General features: G+C 39.0%; 1 protein-coding gene across 4 annotated transcripts in view; it reads left to right on the top strand.

Annotated features, from left to right (window-relative positions):
- opn5 (opsin 5) overlaps window positions 1–20,159 on the top strand; it is a 68,340-nt gene that overhangs the window by 39,989 nt on the left and 8,192 nt on the right. The window contains exons 1-6 of one of the 4 annotated variants that reach the window (XM_044377495.1): window positions 852–1,149; window positions 1,295–1,359; window positions 2,521–2,640; window positions 18,227–18,397; window positions 19,405–19,739; window positions 19,867–20,111. In XM_044377495.1, the coding sequence (XP_044233430.1) occupies window positions 1,001–1,149; window positions 1,295–1,359; window positions 2,521–2,640; window positions 18,227–18,397; window positions 19,405–19,739; window positions 19,867–20,111 (1,085 nt within the window). In that variant the 5' untranslated portion in view covers window positions 852–1,000. Of the gene's footprint in view, window positions 1–302; window positions 396–851; window positions 1,150–1,294; window positions 1,360–2,520; window positions 2,641–18,226; window positions 18,398–19,404; window positions 19,740–19,866; window positions 20,112–20,159 lie in introns of those variants that run through there. The other 3 variants (XM_044377497.1, XM_044377498.1, XM_044377496.1) reach the window with 3 other exon arrangements.

Below are 20,159 nucleotides of genomic sequence, written 5' to 3'. Positions count from 1 at the left end.
TAGCGTTAGCGTTACTGCCCAACACTGCCGCTTTGAATCTGCAACTGCAGAAATCTTTTAACATCTAAACACCTAATATCAGAGAAATGTGACATAATAATGAGACATTGTTCTAAGCTGAGCTCCAGCAGTGAATATATGTTATATTAACTATGAATCAAACAACTGCAGTAGTGCATATGTAATGTTAAAGGGGTTACTTGAACTTGACACATCCCACTGAGAATTTTTACCCAGCTCTATAACTCTGTGCAGCTTTATAGCTTAACAGCAGGCAGAAAAGCTCTGATAACCCACTATATGCTACTTTACCTGCCGTGCGTGAAATGGCAGACACATAGCCAACATGTACAGCTCTGTTACCTGACGGGTAAAGCTTTGGCTCTGGGGTTCAGGTTTGGTATTTTTAAATGTAAATTACTGAGATATTTCTATCTTCCCTCTCTCTGACTTTGCTAACTGTCTATGTCCACGTTTTAGGGGTAAATTTGCAAAATTTAGTGAGAAATAGACAGAGATTGAGCATAGCCAATTTGTTGCAATAGCCTAGCAAGCTAACGGTCAGTAATGGATGAAATAGTAAAGCCTGGTCACACTCTCAAATTTGGCAGGACCAGTCAGGTTCAGTACAGGTTTGGGTCCATCTATTTACTTGGGCTGTGCCGCCTATTTACTATATTGAGTACAATATTTACTGCCCACCATTTTATCTGACTGTGAATTCAGAGTGTATAAATTTAGCCATAGTGCGCTCAAAACTTATGAAATGAAATGAAACAGTAATGTCCATGGTACTAATTTCTGCTAGCAGTCTCACAATGCAATGTACCACATTTATGGATTCAAAAATGACATTTGTGTGACTCTACAGCTGACAGTAGGCCTTTAATCTGCATTCTTGTCTGTACTTGTGTTCTTGTGTACTTGCATTATCTGTCACAGCCCGAGTACTGTTCCAATTCAAAGTCCACATCCAGCAAAGTACAGACCAAATGCCTGGATGTGTACTTGCACTGGCCATTTTATTGATGATGCATCGGGAGCTGACTGTGTGGACTTGAGAGAGCCGAGTATCCCAGAATGCAGTTCACACAAACCGGCAGCGATGGCTGAGATTTTGAACCAGGCTAAACTGTTAGCTGTTAAAATGTAATTTTCACTCTAGGACTGTTAATATGTCACTTTATTAAGTTTTAATATTTTTTTCAGGCAAGAAAGTAATCATTTAGATTCCCAATATGTCGTCAGTTTATCCAAATAATGCCTGTTGGGAAATTTGCTCTGATGTTTTCAGAAATGTGAGGAGTCACTGGCCGGATGAATGGGAAAGTGGTGTCAGACTTTTGGACCTTAGTGTAGGTAATGCACCGGTCTGGTGACAGAACCCCACTATCAGACTCAAATTGATTTTTTTTTTTTAGCATATTAGTTGTATCTTGTAGGAATCAGAGTAATAAGGGTAATTTTAATCAGCTGGAGACTAGCTTAAAAATGATGTCTTTGTTGTTAATAAAATACCTTTTGGGTGGTTATTTTGCACCATTGATGTTAATATTTGGTAATAATAATCTATTCAGCCCCCTCCCTTACTTTTTCTCTCATATGGCACTGTATGGGATGGAGGAAGTTCATAATATTGGGTTTACTGCATCGATAGTACGCTTCCTGTATGAATTGTTCTGTCCTTTATCCGCCTCTTTTTTTCTGCACTTAATCCTGCTTTTTTGCTTTCAGACAAGACATCTATGATAGCCTGATTGCTGCACTTTTTTTCTTGTATATCTCCTTAATCTTTTCACCATAACAAGTTTTTAATAGAGGCATTTAAAGAATACTTTACAGTCTCCCTGTGTGTTTTTATTGTTTTTGTCTAAATTGCCTCACAGTAACTTTGTACAATAAGCCCTTTAAAGAAATTATGAATGTGCAGATTTATGATCTATGGTTTACAGAATAGCAGGTATTTCCTCTCTAATTAGCTACTTGGTTAAATGCATCTGTGCCTACAGGCCACCTGTACCGTTTTAGTCTATTTTTGTGCTTATTGGGTCATGGTAAGCATTATTTACGGTATGATTAGAAGTGTACCTTTTCATCATGGTGATTTTACAACCTACAATTTATCTACACTTGCTGCACTTGAAAGCAGGTTATTTTTGTTTAATTGGCCACTTGCTTAAATAAACCTGTTTCTGTAGCTTACCAGCATTGTTCTCTGACCTCTGAGCAGCATTCCTCTACATAATTACATACTGCTTGAATAGTATCACTTCAAATTTGTATGACTCCAACAAAATCAACTATGCATCTGAATAAAATTCTGAGAGCTTCTCATTGGCGATCCAGTAAAACCATGATAGAGTTAATCAAGAGTTTGCTTTGCTCTTGCTTTGTCATTTAGACTTCAACGACTCACGTCAAGTATCCACAATGTATTCAAATTTATGTATAACAATTGTGACTCACAAGTGCAAATGGTATTTCAACAACCTCAAACCCCCCTCTCACTCTCTCCTACAGGAATCATGTCTGCAACAGGGAATGGCTATGTCATTTATATGACCATCAAACGCAAGACCAAGTTGAAGCCTCCGGAGCTCATGACTGTTAATCTAGCCATCTTTGACTTTGGCATATCAGGTACCGTAATACTTTCAGTTGTAAAATCAGCAATGCCAGACTGCTTTGTGAAGTACCACTTAACTGTCTATTGTATACTTGCTCTCACACTGAATGGAATCCAGTAACAGCACTGTTTAATATATCTAGACTTCATGAGTAAAATCTAGCCTGGCATCACCAGACTAATTTACAAATGCATGTTAGTCTGGAACCTCCATTTTCGATTTCAATGGGTGCAGACCAAAATGCCTCTAGACATAATTGGATAGACCTACAACCAATCACACGCTTGACGGACCTCTGCAGACTGAAGTTTATTTTTGTTAAACTTCAGTCTTTAGTTTAGCGACGGCAACCAATGGTATGGTATCCCAATGTGGGCAATTTTTCTGTCTGTGATTGAATAAATACTTTTTTTTAGTATAAAATTGATTAACTTTAATGTATGCTCTCAATCAATTCCCAAATCAAATCATCAAATCAAATGATAAACTTCAAGTCATAAAAAGAAAACGTATGGGGAGGATTGAGGGAAACAGTGTAGGACCACTTTGAGTAACACACATCAAAAACAAAAGTATAGTATGTAAGACTGATGGAGGAATCATAATGAATAATGAACATTTATAAAAAATCTTTCAAAATCTTAATTTTAATTAGCCTATAAACTACCAAACCTGAGAACATAACCACTGGTGAAGGTACAGACACTAAATATTTTTAGTAAAAAATGATGATGATGGCATTTAGCATCAGGTTTTACTAATTTTCTCCTCTAGATAACAGCCACAGGCCTGAATATGAAACTGTGTGAAGTGTCAGTTTGTTGCTAATTTTTCTTTCATACATGTTGCATTAGGTTACTATTTGCATATTCATAGATTCATTTATTCAGTCACAGGACGCCAGAGGAAGCTGTCAGACGAAGGAAATAGCTTCTATTCTCAAAGTTGTTTCAACTCTCAACAAGATGAGGCTATCTATCTATTTGGCTGCTATTTCATTAACTTTTCATTTTGTTTTTGTATTTCACCATTATTATCTAGTGTTGAATCTCAAAATCTTTTGTCCCCATTTAATTGCTCCAACCCATAATGCTTGTGATTCACTGGCCGTTTATGGAATTTCTCCTTTAATAACTTTTGGAAAATTACATTTCTTTCTTTTCTGGATGACTTAACTGTTAGCGCACACGTTTGGCCTCAGGAGAATGATTTGACATTTCGATTCATCACTCGGCAGTGTCACATTATGCAACATTGCTCAACAGCTACTTAAAGGGGAACCGATTTTACACATAAATGTCACTTTAGTAGTCATGGGTATTACTACTATGAAAACAGCTGTATAATATCTTTGGGCTTGACAGAAAGCTTGCGTTACAAACTGGAGACATAAAGTTTAAAAGATTACCAGGCAGAGAGAGTCTAATGAAAAGATGCAGTAAGTCAAGTCAAGTCAATTTTATTTGTATAGCCCAATATCACAAATCACAAATTTGCCTCAGGGGGCTTTACAGTCTTTACAGCAATACCACATCCTCTATCCTTAGAATCTTGATTTGAATAAAGAAAAACTCCCTAGAAAAACCCTTTAAGGGGGAGAAAAAAAAATGGAAGAAACCTCAGGAAGAACAACAGAGGGATCCCTCTCCCAAGACAGACAGACTAACTACAGTATATGTGTATAGGACTCGAAGCACTTCTAAAACGTGGGTGATCTACTAGTGTTGCCAACTATTTTCAGTGGGAAGTAGCTAAAGCCTTCTCAAAAAGGGTGACATCACAACAAAATAACTTGTACAATATTTAAAAAAATCAAAGAAAATGAAGTCAAAACTGACTCTATATCCTTAGCTGCCCTGCTAAACATGCTGCTAATGCTATGCTCTCTGAGCAGTGTAAGATTTTACAGCATGCTAGCAGCTCTGTGAGGCTATATAGGCACATAGTGCTTTGAGATCAATGCTAAAGTGAGCACGCTAACATGCATGTAGGTATAATGTTTACCATGTTCAAAATCTTAGTTTAGCGTGTTACATTAAGCATAGCTGAGACTGATGAGGATGTCAGTAGTTTTGCAGGTATTTAATTTTAAACCAAAGAACTGGACAAATTTAAATTTTGTTAGATGAGATTTGTTCATGTCAGTCCATCCAGTACTAACAGAGATAAATTAGTCTGCATCAAAATGGTGGTCTGACTGACAGACATCTCTAGAGCCAGGCTAAGAAATGGAGACAAAATTTCTGCATACAAGATGCACTCACATGTAGCTAGCTTGACAACAAGCTGATTTATCTGCAACATGCATGATGAGTTTTCTGATTTTTGTGTGTGTGTGTGTATTTTCAAATTTGTCAGATAGGCTACAGAAGGAAATCCCTTCAGCCCAGATGGCACTAATAGATTCTCAGAAAAAATGTTGGATGCAGATTGAATATAGGGGAAACACTGGTTCAAGGTAACATCACAGCTGGATACTAAAATCAGTTATTTTCAGTGTACTTGTGATCAATGTGTGCTACGGTTTGATTGGGGCACATTTCAACTTTTATGATTAAAATGAATCTGAATGTCAACATTCCAATGAGTTAAACATAATCATCAGGAGTTGTAGTAATGAGACAAGAGGTCATCTTGTTCTTCGGCCTTTTCGAGTATGATGCGCAGCTGCAGAGACCACGAGACTCTGAGAACCAGAGCTGGGCAAAATATTTTTCACATTAAATTGTTGTCTGTCAAGGAACAGTTTAGAAAGTGTGTGTATTCATGAAATCTAACTAAGACAAGCTCTCAGGAAGCACAGTAAGCACTTGATCATCTTTGACTTTATCTATCTGGTCTATAGGGATGCTGTGTGGGATTCTGACCCATGTATGCCCTGTATGGACCGCTCTGTGCTAGGCACAGTCAAAAATCAACAGACCATGTGTACCCAGAAAGTGAACAAAGCCGGGTTATCAGCACATGTGTTTGCCCCGCGGCTACTTACGCAGTAGTCCTGGCTCACAATAAATGTTATTAAATAAGTCTGCTGTCCTCTCATGCCTTGTGACGTGAATTATGACATTGGCATATTAAGAAGAACTGAGGAGTTTTATTCCAAAATAGGTCATTCACCAGTTGAATTCTGAAAGAAAGGTCAGAATGTCTTGGTATACTTATGACCTAAATCAACCAGGACAAGTGAGAGTCATGCCATTCTGTTTCAAAGGGGTGTGATGATTTAATCGGACGTCTCAATTGGAATAACTCTGATGCATTATCAATCCTGCATTCTGCCCTCGATTTGATTTGATTAAATTGTATTATTCCAAAAAGTTAAACAGCTCTAAAAATAGAAATTATAAAAAGCAGCTTGACTGAGTCAACAGTTTCCTCCTTTGATTAATCCTACTCCATTTATCAAATTTTCAAATGGATGTAATTGGCTTTCCAACCTTGAACTGATGCTGTTTTTTTTTTTTTTTGTTTGTTTTTTACAGCTTTACAATTTGCTCACATTACCTTATGGACTGATCAGATCTCAATGATGTGGTGGTCTATTTAAAGACCTTCAGTCTCACATTCACTGCATGCTGTCACATGCTTTACTGCAGCTACTATCTGCAAGAGGCACTGATACTGTTCAGTATGTGCTATGCAGATGTTTGGTCTATGTAGTGCCTTACTTGCTACTTTTTCATTTCAACCATGTCTTAATATACATACATTCACTGGTGATCACTTTGGATGCTGGTGATTGTGTTGGTCATGCAAACAGAATTCCATTGACTTTCTGTTTGAAAGAGCGGAGCACACACAGGTGTGATCAAGTAATGGAAAATTAATCTGTCAGCACTTGTGTTACAGAATGTAACACAACATGACAAGGTTGACATGTCAGAACAAAACATGTACATTAAGTATATGCAAATTATGACAAACAGCGAACAAAGTTGGGTTTGAGTATGAATTGAAACAGATTTGACAAAAGTAATGAGGGAAGGAGCACGGCAGTCTGTTGTGTATGGTAACAAGGTTGTGTGTGAGTGTGTATGCATGAGTAAAGAAATATATAAGGGAGACAGGGAAAAAACAATCAGAATAAAATGAAAAAGGAGGGGGGAAGAAAAATAGAAATGAAAGTTATGAATGACAAAAAAGTTGCTCAAAACTATTGAGTCTATTGTGAGCAAAAATACAAAAAGTAAATGAGACAAGAAAGATAGTTTGTAATTCACAAAGCACCCGCAAAGGGTGAAATTCAAGATTCAAGATTCATTTTTTATCATTTTACAACACAAGATTGTATGACAAAATGTAGTTTGTAGTCCCTTAATGCTACTCACAAAAACAGAAATGATATAAATGGATTAATAAATAATAAGTCATAAAAATAGAACTATATTTTTATATTGGAGTGCAGAGGATGAATTGGGGAGTCTCACAGCCTGAGGAAAGAAGCTGCTCTGTGGTCTGGTACAACAGCGGATAATTCTGTATCTCTTGCCAGATGGCAGCAGGGTGAACAGGCTGTGGTTGGGGTGGGTGTTGTCTCTTAGTATACTTTGGGCTCTATGCAGGCTCCTCACCTCACCAATATCACTGGTGCTGGGTAGATGGGTTCTGATGATCTTCTGGGCAGTTTTAATTACCCCTGCAGAGCCTTCCTGTCTTGGGCCGTGCACATTTCATGCCAATCTGTGATGTTTCAAGTCAGGATGCTCCTCTGTAAAAGTAAACAAGAACTTGGGATGGGAATTTTGCCTTCTTAAGTTTCCTTAAGAAGTACAGTCATTTCTGAGCTTTTTTTACTAGGGTGGAGATGTGTGATGTCCATGACAAGTTCTCTGTGATGTTGATTCCCAGGAACTTAAAACTGTTCACCTGCACCACCTCAGCTCCACTGATGTAGACAGAGGTATGTGTCTTTGCCTCCTTTTTTTCTAAAATCAACCATTAGCTCCTTGGTTTTGTTGACATTGGGCTGTAGTTTGTTCTCTGTGAACCATTCTGCAAGATTGTTGATTTCCTCCTGATATGAGCTCTAATCATTGTTTGAAATCCGGCCAATGATGGTGGTGTCATACGCAAACTTCTCAACAGAGTTCTCTCCGTGTTGGGGTTTGCAGTCATGGGTATACAGCGTGAATAGAAGGGGGCTGAGCACACAACCCTGGGGGGCTCTGGTGTTGAGCATTAGAGTGGAGGAGGTGTGACCACCAATCTGAACTGTCTGGGGGCTGTTTGTGAGGAAGTCCAATATCCAGTTGGAGAGTGTGGTACTTAAGCCCAGAGTGCTAAGTTTTCCAATCAGTTTCATGGGGGAAATTGTACTAAATGCTGAGCTGAAATCAAAAAACAGCATTCTGATGTAGGTGTTGTTATTTCCTCTGTGGATCTGTTGATTCTGTATGCAAACAGGTGAGGGTCCAGGTTGTCTGGGACAACGCTGCAGACTTTGTAGGTACAGGGATGATGGTGGCTGTCTTGAAGCAGGTGGGAACATTCTCCTGTGACAGTGAAATGTTAAAAATGTCAGTAATAACATCAACTAGCTGGTTGGCACATATTTTTAGTAGACGGCCAGGGATGTTATCAGGCCCAGCAGCTTTATTCATATTCACTCTCAGCAGGATTTTTCTCACATCTGCTGTGGATACTGACAGTAGCAGGTCCTCTGGAGGCGGAGTGGACTTTACAGCTGACTTTGTTGAGGATATCAAAGTGAGCATAGAATGAGTTAAGCTCATCTGGCAATGTGGCCTAACACATTATGGAGACGCTCCTGCTTTTGTAGCTTGTGATGTTCCGGATCGCCTGCCACATATCTTTGATGTTATTGGTGTTGAGGTCTCTCTCCAGTCTCTGCTGATGTCTTCGCTTTGCCTCCTTGATGCCAGCTTTCAGTCTTGCTCTGGTGGTGTTGTATGTTTTCTTATCACCTGACCGAAAGACAGCTTTTTGGGGTCTGGATAGAGCCCTCACCTCTCCATTCATCCAGGCTCTCTGGTTGGGGAATGATTTTATTGTCTTAGTGATCACCACATCATCAACACATTTGCGGATGTATGATGTCACTGTTGATGTATATTCCTCAAGGTTGATGTGGCTTACCTGGGTGGCGGCATCTCTGAACATGTACCAGTCTGTGCACTCAAAACAGTCCTGTAGAGCTGCTATAGCATCATCTGTCCACACTTTAACAGTTTTTACTGATGGTTTGACCCTTTTTATCAGTTGAGAGTAAGTAGGCAGGAGAAGCAGGGAAATATGGTCTGATATGCCAAAATGGGAAGGAGGGAGGGCTTTGTAGCTGCCAGCAGTGTTGGTATAAACATGGTCCAGGGTATTACATCCCCTGGTGGGGATGTGGACATGTTGGTGGAATTTAGGTAAAACAGTTCTGAGGTCTGTTTGATTAAAATCACCAGCCACAATAAAAATACCATCTGGTTGTTCTGTCATGTGAATGCTGATGACCTCATACAATTCCTGAGGGGCATTTTTTGAATTTGCATCTAGAGGAAAGTAAACAGTAACAACAAACACACTGCTGAATTCTCTGTGCAGATAATATGGTCGACATCTTAACATTAAAAACTCGTCATCTGGTAAACATTGTCCATCCACTTTATAATTGCGTTTGAGCACCAAGCATCATTGATGTAAACACAGAATCGGTCTCCTCTCCTTGTGTTCTGTCGACGCGAAACCATCAAGTGCAATAGCTTGATCTGGGATGTTGGGATGGGGCAAGGTCTCTGTAAACATGTAGACACAACAGTCTCTGATTTCCCGTTGTTGAATTAGTCTTGTTTCATTCATTTTATTTTCCTGCGACCGGACATTAGCCAGAAGTAGGCTGGGTAGAGGAATAGCCTTATAGGTCCAAGCTGTGTTAGCTTGGCTCTGACCCTGGCTCTCTTCCCATGTCAAATACCATTTACATCTCTATCTCAGTCTCTCTCCTCTGCTCCGCTGTTATGTCTATCAGCAGGTCTCAATAAGGGGAGTCATATCCACCTTCTACATGATGCACATTTTCTTATTTCACTCCTGGAGTTGGGGGTGTTCCCCAGATTTAAAGCTAAGCAACTGACACACACAAAGTGCTCCCAAGGGACTCTCATAACCTGTTCTACCCCTTCTCCTTTCCACAAAGTTAGGTTGTAAAAAATAGGCAATAAATGAAAAGTTCAAAGCAATAATCGCCTTTGAAGTTCTTTGCCTACACGTTACACACTGTGCTGTCTCTGTATTATGGGTGTATAAATAACTACGGGTCTGTCTGTACTATTGCAATGAGTAAGGTTTTAACTCAGTAGTCAGCACAGTCGTCTATGATCTGGGAGACTCCAGTTTGAGACCCAGTGTAGGGACCTCCTTTGTAAGGTAGTTTATTCATGAACACTTATTGTAACACTTTAATTTTCTAAAATTAAAAGAATAATAAAAACAAAAACAGGATTTTTAAGCCTCTTTCCACTTTTAGTCGAATACAAATATAAATAATTTTGCTGCCTCAACAAATATAGATACAAATACAAATACTGGGCTCTCTGCACATCATTAGTGTGTGCACACCTCTGCTAATTAAAGACACACAATTTGACGCTTTTGTGCTCTCTGCAGTTTTCATTATGGATCAATCTGTGTGCTGAAATGTGGAGAAAAGCACGAAACACTGTAAACCGCTCCACTCACTCAATCAGACACAAAACAAGGGCAACCTGCACTCTGTTCCAAAACTTTATGGGCGTGTTTGTGCCGGCATATCATTAGATCAAAATATTTTGTGAATACGACCTTAAAACGGGGCAGATTGCGGGTCCAAAATTTGTGCAATGAACGGTGCTATTAGCTTTGTGGATTTGGCCCTGTGTGTAATGTTAAAGGTTTCACTCGTAATGATAAACCCAAAGAGAATTACCACCCAACTCTGCAATTCCACTCAACTCAACAGAACATTTGAATGTCTTTTAGCTAATTGTTTTGGTATTTATGAGTCGCAACTGTACTGATTCACTCTCACAGCTCTCATCAACCTAATGTCCAGCTGCAGCTGTTTTCAACAAAAAATGCTTTAATAAACCCACTGTACAGTACCTGCAAACAGCAGACTGACAAAGTTAGCAACTTGCTAATGAACATAGAGGAGCATTTAGCTGTCAGACAGACATGTTTTTTCTCAGGAGTTGGTTGAGACCAAAACAAAGCTAAAAATGAGAGTATGAATGGACAGACGCTTGACTTCAAATAAATTTTTAAAAATATAATAAATTTTGCTCTGTATCTGCTGCATGTGTAAAAAGACAACTGTTTGATAATGTGTTCATCAAAACACCTTTATCACTTCATAATATGTCAGTGTTGTGTTTACAGCTGTTACTTTGTCACCAAATGGCCAATAAATACATAAAAATCAATGAAAGCTGCTTTAAATTGTAAATTGCAAAAACCAAATCTCTTGAGCACATGGAATTATGTACTTATGTGCATATAAAAATACAGACTTTTAGCCTTTGGCTTATATGGACAAGCATTTCATGTCTTATATAAACTGTATTACCTTGTTAATTGCATCTGCCTTTTCCTGCCGCTCAATCTGACTCAGTTTGTATGGCTGGCAAGTAAAGCCTTTGAAAATGATGTGAACTCTCAAAAAGTAGAAATCATAATGTTTTTCTTTTTTCATGTCTTCCATAAATAATTTCTCATCTACTCTATTGCTTTCCTTTGTATCTTTCTTCTCTCTGCATTGTCTGCATAAATTCAATCAGATTGGTGTCCGTGAAGTGCTTTGCACTCTGTCAAATGTGCTTGCAAGTACTCATCCCTGGAGTATTGTATTCTTGCTATAACAACATTGAAGCAGGAGTAAATGAATAGCAGTGTACAGTTATTCAGAAAATATTATATCCATATCTATCTGTCACAACAAGGTTACTCATATCAAAGAAGATGCGTGTATTTTCTTTTCAGAGGTGACTCCAATTTCAAGACAATATATATTTTCATCATCAGGTGATTTTGATGTTGTGCATATGATGTACCTGCAGTGCTTAATATTCCAAAGACAGAGGTTAATGTTGAGAAGATGACAGATGAAGGCTGGTCCATGTAGTTTGCTCACACAGATTCTTTGGACCAGCACGTGCTGGATTCTTGCAGCCAAGCTGTTTGGAGTAATTGTGAAAAATGTCAGTCTTGTCTTCTTGTAGCTCGCTCTCTCTCTTTCTCCAGTGTGAACTGATTTGTCAGTTACACAGAAGATCAAAAACAAAACAGTACCTTTTTAACAAATCTGCTTGATTCAAGTTGAATGTCTTTTACAAAACATTTTCACACTGCTGGGAATCTTTCAGCTCGAACATGTTGTACCATTCATTCATTCACGATTATGAACACATTTCCCCTTTGCGCTGGGGAAAATGTGGAACCACAACAATTTGCTCTTACTGCTGCACCATAAGAAGGAGCTTGTTTTCATTGAACTACTGCAACTTCAGTTATTGCTGTCACTGTACCCTCCTGGCAACAGCCAAAGGCCAACATCTTCACCAGTCTTAATGTTTTGATGATTTACACTTGTCATCTTGACCACAGTCCTCTTACAGAGCGCCGGAGGGCGTTTCATCTGACTGGGTCTTTATTTTATTATATGAGAAGTGGAAGGAAGGAAGGAAGGAAGTGTCAAACAACACTTAAATCTGCTTTCATCCTGTCCCTTGGCAATGCATGTGGACCCTTACCACTCGCAAGTGATCATCATTAAAGGTAATGATAAAGGTTACCTCACTAGCTGAACTCATTAAGGGTGATTTCAAACCTGCATTGTTTAGTTTGGTTGAATCGGACTTCCCCCCTGGTACAATTCGTTTGGGTAGATCTGAACACAGCAAATGTATTTGGGTGGGTACAGACCAAAACAAGTGGTTTGTTTGCAGTGGGAATGTGATAAAACCTCGATTTGTCCGAAATACTAGGCGTGGTCTGCAAGTTTGAGCTAAAAGTAGGTAGGTGCCCTTTGCATACTGGGTTGCGGATGAGCAAAATCAACAGTTGTTTGCAGCTAGCCCGAAAATGAATCGAGATCCTACCTGGACCAACAATGAAGTATGTTGTTAAGTTTTCATATTTGGGCAGAGAGGAGCTTCTTCAGGACCACCTTCCTGTGTTTACATTCTGGCTCCCAGCCCAGACACAGCTAACCAATGAGAGGAGTGGCTTTAAGTAATGCATTTTGGTCTGCTTGTATCTATTATTGTGTGAAAAGCAATTGAACCAATGTGAAAATGCACCAAGTTAACCAACGCATCCATTGATTCAGAGCAGAGCAAACCCACTCTAGGTTTGCAAACACCCTATATCACCGGACACTCACCTGCAAGAGCTGCTGAGGGTCTCTCTGATCTTTTAAAACCTATCAGGACGTTGTCATCTGGCCTTGCCCTAGACCAGTTTGCCTTAAATGAACCTATCTACGTACATTATAACTTTAGGGAGTTGCAACTTTGCAACTTTAGTGACTGCAACCTTTTTTTCATTTATTATCCTTTAAAAAAACTCCTGAAAATCTATCCTGTTAAGAATGATACTATACAGTAAGAGAAAAAAATGTATTGAAATGTTTATGTATGATCATACATGATATTCTACAATTTTATTACAGCATATGAAAGTTATTACGGGAATTTGCAAGACAATTAATTTCCTCCCTATCAACATATATCAGGCATGACAGGTAGGTTTCATAAAAGTGCCATGGATGTTCATGCTCATATCCCTCGGGGGAAAAAAATTGAGCTGCGGTTTTTACGGATGAGACAAGTGGAAAAATACAATATTGACTGTGAACTGTCACCTTGTGAGAGTTCTGTTAAAGATATAAGTTAATTAAATAGTACTGGCCTCAATGATATATCTATATCATTACCTGCAGCCTGCAGCGATTGCTTCTCTGTTCATGATGCTCAATATGTCTCAGCAGAAATGAAGACAGAGATATAAATAAATTGATTGGTTAGGTCCTACAGTTAAGTTATTGATGAATTGTGATTTAAGGTTAAGCTTAATGAAAACCTCTGAGGACAGAAATCATTAAAATTATTAAGTCTAACAATATTTTGTAATTTCTTTGTATTTTAAAGATGACTGGGGGAAAATAGAGATTTAAGTGTAACCAAAATCATGCAATTTAACTACATCAATTTAAAAGCAGTTACATATTTGTTAACTTGCATAATACGTGATGCCATCCTCAGGGCTTTATCCTCACTAATCCTCCTGTGGTTGACTAGTCCTCTCATTAAGCCTTTCAGCTGGTTTACACGGACATGGTTTGCTTTTCCTTGGTCATGACAGTGAGTGTGTATGTAAGTGTAGAAGAGCAATTGGGGCGAGTGGTTATAAGAAAAAAAATTAATAATAATGATGATAATAACAAGTAAATCAATAAAAATAAATACATAAAAAGCGAGAGGAATGGAAAAGGAACAAAGAAAGGAAAAAATGGAAATTTTGGAATTAAAAAGAATAATTAAGTTGAATTTTCTTGGTAGGGGAGGCTGGTGATGTCTCAGGTACAGCCACTCTATGACTTTCCTATTCACTCATCTCCACCAAGCAAAACCTTTAACCCTTATGAACAAACAAACAAGTTAAGCCAAAACCCTTTTTCTCTTTCTCTTGATATCAGTCATGAAGACTATTCCAGTTCTTAGATTGTTTTCATCAAGACAACACCTCCAAAATGTAAACCATACCTATGCTTTTTCCTTCTTCTGTAAAGGGAGACACTTTGCTAAACAAATGTAAGGATTCAGGTTCAGGGAAACAGATTCAAGCAACGGTTTAAAATCCCTGACCGCATAATGCAGCATTTAATCAAGATATAGACAGCTTTCAGCGTGGCCATGTCAAGGTTCACAGCATGACTTAGTCTTTACAACAGTAAATAAAATACTTCCACAGTCAGTGCAGTGCTGTCAGCTTCAGGCAATGTTTCTGAATGCTCTCTCTTAAAGCTGCTATGATCAATATTTTTATGTTAATAATAGATCAATTGATAATGTGTTTGTGAAATGGATTGCTCTCAGTAACAAACCCAAAGAGAATTATCAGCTAACTCTGCTCATTGTTTTGGTTTTCTACAGTTTTACTTTTTTGTTTCAGTGTCGGTGCTCTCGTTAGTGTCATTTCCAGACACAGTAACTGTATGCTACCTGCCCAGCGCCAACATTAGTGACTAGCTGGTAAAGATAGTGGAGCATCTAGCAGCTAAAAAGTCATTTCCCTCAGGGGTTAGTGGAGATCAGAACACAGCTGCTGTCATATGAAATATTTCTCCACCTTTAAGCAGCACTACTACTTATTTCATGGACCGCAGCAAGTTTTACTAATTTCATCAGTCAGCATTCACCTTCAAATTGCATATAGTACAAATTACATATACAGTTTAACGCTAAGTACAATTTTAGCACTAAATTAAATTTTCCATAACCTAACTACTCTTTTAACAAATGAAACTCAGGTGGAAACATATATTTATACTATTTTGAAATTAAGTTACAGTTTTGCCCTTTATGTGTGAATAATAAAGTTTTTCCACAGCTTTTCATGTAGTGGTGGAACATTTGTGGAGCAAATGTAGAGAAAACCCTGGGGTTTACTTGGAATAATCTTGATATGACGGTGTCTCTTAATAGTGTAGTGGAACAATCCCTGCAAGCTGGTTCAGTCAGACAATACGAGTGTGCTGCTACTCCTCAATCTTTTGGGGAGTGACAAACTTGGGGTATGCTCACAGGGAGTATCAAGGTTAGATCCTACATGGTTGATATTAATTCTGGACATATTCTCCATTTAGACATAATCCTTTCCTCACCAGCTGCAAGACAAATAACAGTGATGGTCACCAGGATAAACAAGCCAAAGGGCAAACAAAACAATTGCCCGATTTGTAGAGTTGAAAGATTTTTTTCTGTTATTTCTGTGACTCAGATTGTGTACTATAAATGCTATTAAGCCCTCAAACATGTGAGCAACCATGTGCAAGCATGTGTACATGCCCTGGTGGGTTTTCAGTGATTCCAAGAAAACATTTGGCTCATAGTCTCATGTAATCTTGCCTCGAGAGGTTTTGATGTTTATCCCTTTTATGCCGCTCAGACTTGGCATGCCTCATGGCTCTTGGCCTGTCCGGCTTGCCAAGAAGAGGGCCCACGTCTGACAAACACAACAACTATCAGGAAGTCACTGTGGTTAGCAGCAGTAGAATCTTGTGTTGATATGAGCTCAGTACCCTACTATGTTTCAAGGAATCTTTACAGCGATTATGATTGCTTTGTGTTTATGTCATCAGTGAGTGGTTCTTACCCTCTTGTTTGTCACTCTCCTTTTGGTTGCTCTGTAATGAAGCATTTGACACAAGTTGTCACAAGAGCTGTCACATGTATTACTGTTTTTGATCCTTTGAATCTGAGCTACCGGGAAAGGAGAAAGGGGCTTTTGTCATCAGCACTAAAAAATGGGTTTTTCCTGCCTGTTGCAATTTATTTAGTCTCAAGGCAAGGACAGCAAGTTTAACTTTTATGTCCTTTCACTGGCCTTTGGCATTTTCCATGTAGCACTCAAGCCTGTATTATTGTAGCTGCCTTTTGATTCGGTATTGCTCAGTAGTTAAACTTTTCAGAATATTGTCAACTTTTGTCTTTTAGCTGACATTAAAGTTCTTCCAAGGTGCAACAGAAATATACATGAATTTGCCAGTTTATTAGGTAATTACACCTAACTACAATTAATGCAGTTGAATAAAACAGCCCTGCAATATATTCTACTTATATAAAGGTAATAATGTTCAGTTCTTGTTGGTAGTAGGCTGGATTAGCACTTTGTGATGCTGCTGAATTGTATTGCAGAAAACTGAGAGGTATTATTTTGTCTAAACCATTTATATCAATGATATAAAACAAAAAATGACAAACTACAAACAAGTATAACATAATCTATAGCCTCCAAAATGACCATGAAGTTGAATTATACTGCATTAGTCTAGCTAATAGTAGTATGTGTGTATGTATGTGTGTGGAGTTCTTTCATATACTCTGATTAATCAGTTAAATATATAGAATTATTTTCAATATGTTTTGTTTGTAAGGGTTTGTTACATGTAATGGGTGCACTAGCTGCCTTAGGCCTACTTTATAGATATTTAGTAGATCCTGTTCCTGGTTGTGGTCTTGGATGGGAAAAAGTGGTGTAGATGGTGGTGAATATAAATGTAATGAAGAGTTATAATTAAGTGTATTGCCTGAAGTTATTTAAAAGATGAGGCTGGTGATATTCTCTATTTTTCATATTGTCAACATATCCCATTAAAAGACCAAACCAATGAATTAAACAAGTACTGTTTGTTTATCCAAAGCCTGATATATTTTATTATTTTGTGCAGAACCCTGTTAATCTCCAAAAAAGAATAACAACATACCACACTATTGCCCTTGGTGACTAGTTTCTTCATCACCATGAACATGGGCATTGTCATTTATTATGAGTCAAACCCACATACATCCGTCCTACCACTGTAAATACTGGCAAGCAGTAAATGTGGCTGAAAATAGTCCCCTTGAAGATGTACATCTGTAGTAGGAACCAATGAACTTGATGCTGAAAGCCACAGACAGGCTTGAAAAGCTAAAAATTACTGAAGAACAGAATAACACACTGTTGGTTTAGGTGATTTTGTGGGATTGCTGTCAAGTTTCATGATTAAAATGAAATCTCTTTTAGTAAATATAACTACCCAGATAGCAAAATTGCTGTGGCCCAGATCCGGCCCACACCCGACACTTTCGGCACTTTCATCCGGCCCACATACCGCGTAGAATGATGGCACTTGGGCGGTCCGCTCCTGTTTCCCAGATCTTGGCCACATGTAAGCCGTATGCCAACCAAGAACAAACCAGATAAACCAAAACTGGCCCACATCCAGGATACACATACCTGAGAGCACCACATCTTTACCAAAAAAGGTACCACATCTTTACCAAATTTGGGATATTTGGGCCATATTTGCTATTTTACATGTGGGCCATTTCAGGCTCACATCCATTTTGTCCAGACCAGAAGAAGACCAGCAGTGCCGCATCATTGCCTGAAGTGGCCCACTTCCATATGCTATCTGGGTAAAGAATTGATACTAATTTTATGTTTTCACCCCTTCTGCTCCTTACTTTGCTTCTCCCTCCCCTGTCTGTGAAAATCTACTTACTCCTCCCTCCATATTACCCTCATCATCACTGTCAACACAACACTGTTCTTTTTTCCTGTTCCCTTTATCCACTCCGTATTCCCTCATTTTCATTTTCTAAATTTTGTTTCTACATAATTTTTTCTTCATATCCACCTCTTCCACCTGACATTCTTCCTTCTCTTCCTCTGTACTTGTGCCTTTCTATTCTATTTGTCCTCGTTTTCTTTCTTCCCATTCCTCTTCTTCCTCTTGCTGTTCTTCTGTCATGTTCATATCATTTCTTCCTTTTACCCCCACTCCTCCATTTACCTCTCTTAATCCTCCTCCTCCTCCTGTCCTTCCTTCCTCTTCCCTGTCCTTGCAGTGACAGGAAAGCCCTTTTTTATTGTATCTAGTTTCGCCCATCGCTGGTTGTTTGGCTGGGAGGGCTGTCAGTTCTATGGCTGGGCAGGCTTCTTCTTTGGATGCGGCAGCCTCATCACAATGACCATGGTCAGCCTGGACAGGTACCTCAAGATCTGCCATCTGAGATATGGTACGTCACAATCTCATTTAACAGAACCTCTGTAAAATTTCCATGCACACTCATACAGACAAACAAATATTGATGAGTTGGCTTTTTGATCTGTATGGAAATAAGTAACAGCAAGAGGAAGGTAATTGAGGTGAAAGACAGACACACAACTGGAGTATTCATTCTGAAATATTGCGTACTTGTTATTTCCCCCAATGAAATCAATTATAATTACAGATTTGATTGAAATGAATCATGGAACTCCCTCAAGGACCTCTCAGGGTCTCCAGACTCCATATGTTATGTTCATGTTAACATGTGCATGTTTTGGCCTGTCTTACACACATTACCTTACATCATATTTTGACTACTTGTTACTATACAGTATAGAACCAAAAGAAGCTTAAAGTTGAACTGAAATCCTCATTACATATTTTGTAAAGAAATATAAACTATTATGTTATTGCAGATAATGCACATATTTTTGAGGATGAAACAGTTTATGGATACATTTGTGGAAATGGTGTTTTCCATGACAGTTGTCTGGCATCTAAGTGCCATGAATGCTAGGAGATATGCTATCAACTTCCATAGCACGAGGTAGTTTACTTTATTTGTTTTTTGATCAGGGATATTCAAGATATTCTCTGATCAAAATACACTCAAGACAGCAGCAAAAAGCAGACATACACAACCTAAACCCTTCTCACATTCTCACTGCCTGGTTGAAGCAAACACTGCATTTGACAGATGTGATTTATGTGAACAGACATGATTGTTTAAGTGGAAAATATATGATTTACTACTGCTTGATGCAGTGATGTGATGTGTGACATTTGTGAGGGCTGGGTAATTGTCACTGCAGTGTATGAGCAGTTTTTAGAAAATGAGTTTTTATATGATGTACACACTGAGGCTGAGATCACAGTCAGAAAATAAGGTTGGAGTTAGAGTTAAGATTGAATTTAGATTCAAAAATTGGGGTTTTATTGTCTCTCTCACCGCTAGTCCATCTTTTTCTCTTTTAGGTACATGGCTTAAACGCCACCACGCCTTCCTGTGCCTGGTCTTTGTGTGGGTGTATGCAGCCTTCTGGGCCACCATGCCCCTGATTGGTTGGGGAAACTACGCCCCAGAGCCCTTCGGGACATCCTGCACCCTGGACTGGTGGCTGGCCCAGGCCTCCCTGTCTGGCCAGACCTTTGTCATGGCCATCCTGTTCTTTTGTCTCATCCTCCCCACCGGCATCATAGTCTTCTCCTACGTCATGATCATCTTCAAGGTCAAGTCCTCCACGAAAGAGGTTTCGCACTTTGACGCCCGCATCAACAACAGCCACAACCTTGAGATGAAACTCACAAAGGTGGGTGAGAGGTTTGAGGGAAGGGGTGAAAAGAAACATGCAAAACGAAACATTTTCTCTCTGCTCATACAGCAGTCTTGTTAAGGCCAAATCTGTGATCTGAATCTTGTTTTGTGTTCACTCCCAGGTGGCAATGCTGATCTGTGCAGGCTTCTTAATAGCCTGGATCCCTTATGCAGTGGTGTCAGTGGTGTCAGCGTTTGGCGAGCCGGACTCAGTGCCCATCCCTGTGTCTGTTGTTCCTACCCTGCTGGCCAAGTCCTCAGCGATGTACAACCCCATCATCTACCAGGTGGTGGATCTGAAAAATTCCTGTGCAAAATCCTCCTGTTTTAAGGTCCTGAAGAAACGCAGGCATTTTAGAAAGTCAAGGTAATATTGAACATGTAATCTTTCTACCTCGCTGTTTGTTGTTTTAAT

This window comes from Thunnus albacares, chromosome 16 (genome assembly GCF_914725855.1).
Source record: "Thunnus albacares chromosome 16, fThuAlb1.1, whole genome shotgun sequence".
NCBI classification, from domain to species: domain Eukaryota; kingdom Metazoa; phylum Chordata; class Actinopteri; order Scombriformes; family Scombridae; genus Thunnus; species Thunnus albacares.
This window is presented reverse-complemented; position numbering and strand designations above follow the sequence as displayed.